The 2,712-nt window shown below is 55.9% G+C and overlaps 1 protein-coding gene across 1 annotated transcript; it reads left to right on the forward strand.

The window, feature by feature from the left end:
- The first annotated feature begins 336 nt into the window (after positions 1 to 336).
- Positions 337 to 777, forward strand: LOC143035662 (uncharacterized). The gene has a single exon (XM_076202528.1). It carries the CDS (start codon positions 337 to 339, stop codon positions 775 to 777), a length of 441 nt encoding a protein of 146 aa, XP_076058643.1.
- The last annotated feature ends 1,935 nt before the right edge of the window (positions 778 to 2,712 follow it).

A 2,712-nucleotide genomic window follows, 5' to 3' on the forward strand; every position in this document is an offset into this window, starting at 1 on the left:
GAGAATGTGGGAATTATAGAGGGATATCCTTGCTATCAATTGCAGGGAAGGTTCTGGCAAGGATCCTACTAAATATATTACAAAACGTAGCACATGTTATCCTGCCAGAACCATAGTGTGGTTTCCGCCCATCTAGAGGAACCATAGACACGATTTTCTGTGCTCGCCAACTACAGGAAAAATCCAAAGAACAGCAGAAACCAATTTTTCTAATTTTCTATGATCTCGAAAAAGCATTCGACAGCGTACCAAGAACAGCCATGTGGTCTGTCCTCAATCGCTTCGTAATCCCTGAGCCTTTTGTTGACATGATCAAAGCCCTACTTACGTGATGGGATGAGAGCTAAAGTAATCCATCAGAGCAACCTGTCAGCTCCCTTCCCAATCACATGTGGACTAGAACAAGGATGTGTACTGGCACCGACCCTTTCCTCTTTATATTTAGCTGCCATGCTATATGAAGTACCCCACAACAACCCAGGGGTTGAAATGAAATACAGATTAGATGGAGGAATTTTTAAACTGGCCAGACTCAAATCACGGCGCAACACTAACACGGAACTACAGTATGCGGATGACAACGCTGCTGTAGCCCACACCCATGCAGAACTCCAACAATCAGTGGATAATTTCCATGCTGCCTACACATGTTTTGGTCTGACAGTTAACAAGGCCAAAACTAAGATATTGGTCCAACCAAGACCAGGGGAAAATCCACCAGCAACTAACACCATCATGGATGGAACCACCATTGAATACGTCGAACACTTCTCATAACCTGGGAAGCATCCTTTCCACCCAGAGCACATCCTCCAAAGAGATTGAAAACAGGTTACAAGCTGGCCACACTGCATATGGGAGACTATCCACCAGGGTGTTCAAGAACAAAGGCCTAACCACCCATACAAAGGTGATGGTATATAACGCCGTCGTAGTATCTACCCTGTTATATGCATGCGAGATTTGGACCCTTTATAGTAGGGACCTCAAAAAACTAGAACAATTCCACCAGAAAAAAACTGAGAGCAATAATGAAAATCAAATGGAACAACTACTTGTCCAATACAGTAGTCCTTGAAAGAGCCAATGTCACCAGCATCGAGGCCATGATCACGAAACACCGCTCAAGATGGTCTGGCCATGTGGTGCGTATGGAGGACACAAGACTACCAAAGAAAATTCTCTTCGGTGAGTTAAATACAGGTGATCGCCTTAGAGGCCGCCCTATGCCCCGATTTAAAGACCAACTCAAGAAATCCCTCAAGGAAGCTAACATAGACCCAAACACCTTCGAAGCTTCAGCGTATGACAGGGATGAGTGGAGAAACAAAATGAAAGTGGGCACGGATCTCTTCGAAGAGAATAGAAGAGCCAACCTGGTAGCTAAACGACAGCAACGGGCAAAAAGAACAAAACAACCACAACCACCTCCCACCCCCGGCCATCGTGGACAGACAACAGTAGTCGGCCGACATCACTTAGCCCGTCCGCGTTGTGCTCCGCCACGGTCCGCGACCAGGGCATGTCGTCCGCAAGAAGTGGGCACCCAATCCCCGGACACCGTGGACAGACAATAGCATTCGGCCGACAACACTTAGCCCGTCCGCGGAGAGCTCCGCCACGGTCCGCGGGGAGCTCCGCCACGGTCCGCGGCCGGGGAAGGGCCGGGCCGTGGCACGTCGGCCGAAAGTGGGCACCCCACCCCCGGACACCGTGGACAGACAACAGCAGTCGGCCGACATTACTTAGCCCGTCCGCGGTGTGCTCCGCCACGGTCCGCGACCGGGGCATGTCGGCCGCAAGTGGGCACCCAACCCCCGGACACCGTGGATAGACAACAGCAGTCGGCCGACATCACTGAGCCCGTCCGCGATGTGCTTCGCCACGGTCCGCGGCCGGGGCATGTCGGCCGCAAGAAGTGGGCACCCAGCCCCCGGACACCGTGGACAGACAACAGCAGTCGGCCGACATCACTTAGCCCGTCCGCGGGGAGCTCCGGCACGGTCAGCGTCCGGGCCACGTCGACCGAATGAAGTGGGCACCCCACCCCCGGCCATCGTGGACAGACAACAGCAGTCGGCCGCGATATGCTCCGCCACGGTCCGCGGACAAGGCATGTCGGCCGCAAGAAGTGGGCACCCAACCCCCGGACACCGTGGACAGACAATAGCAGTCGGCCGACATCACTCAGCCAGTCAGCGGGGAGCTCCTCCACGGTCCGCGGTCGGGGATGGGCCGGGCCGGGGCACGCCGACCGAAAGAAGTGGGCATCCGCGGCCAAGGCATGTCGGCCGCAGACAACAGCAGTCGGCCGACATCACTTAGTCCGTCAGAAGTGTGCTCCGCCAAGGTCCGCGACAGTGGCATGTCGGCGAAAAAAAGTGGGCACCTCACCCCCGGCCACCCTGGATAGACAACAGTAGTCGGCCGACATCACTTAGCCCGTCCGCGGGGTGCTCCGCCACGGTCCGCGGACGGGGCACGTCGGCCGAAAGAAGTGGGCACCCCACCCCCGGCCATCGTGGACAGACAACAGCAGTCGGCCGCGATATGCTCCGCCACGGTCCGCGGACAAGGCATGTCGGCCGCAAGAAGTGGGCACCCAATCCTCGGACATCGAGGACAGACAATAGCAGTCGGCCGACATCACTTAACCCGTCCGCGGGGAGCTCCGCCACGGTCCGTGGTCGGGGACGGGCCGGGCCCGGGCAC

The sequence above is a fragment of the Oratosquilla oratoria genome, chromosome 19, assembly GCF_046742065.1.
Source record: "Oratosquilla oratoria isolate Oo_2021 chromosome 19, ASM4674206v1, whole genome shotgun sequence".
In the NCBI taxonomy this organism is placed as follows: Eukaryota; Metazoa; Arthropoda; class Malacostraca; order Stomatopoda; family Squillidae; genus Oratosquilla; species Oratosquilla oratoria.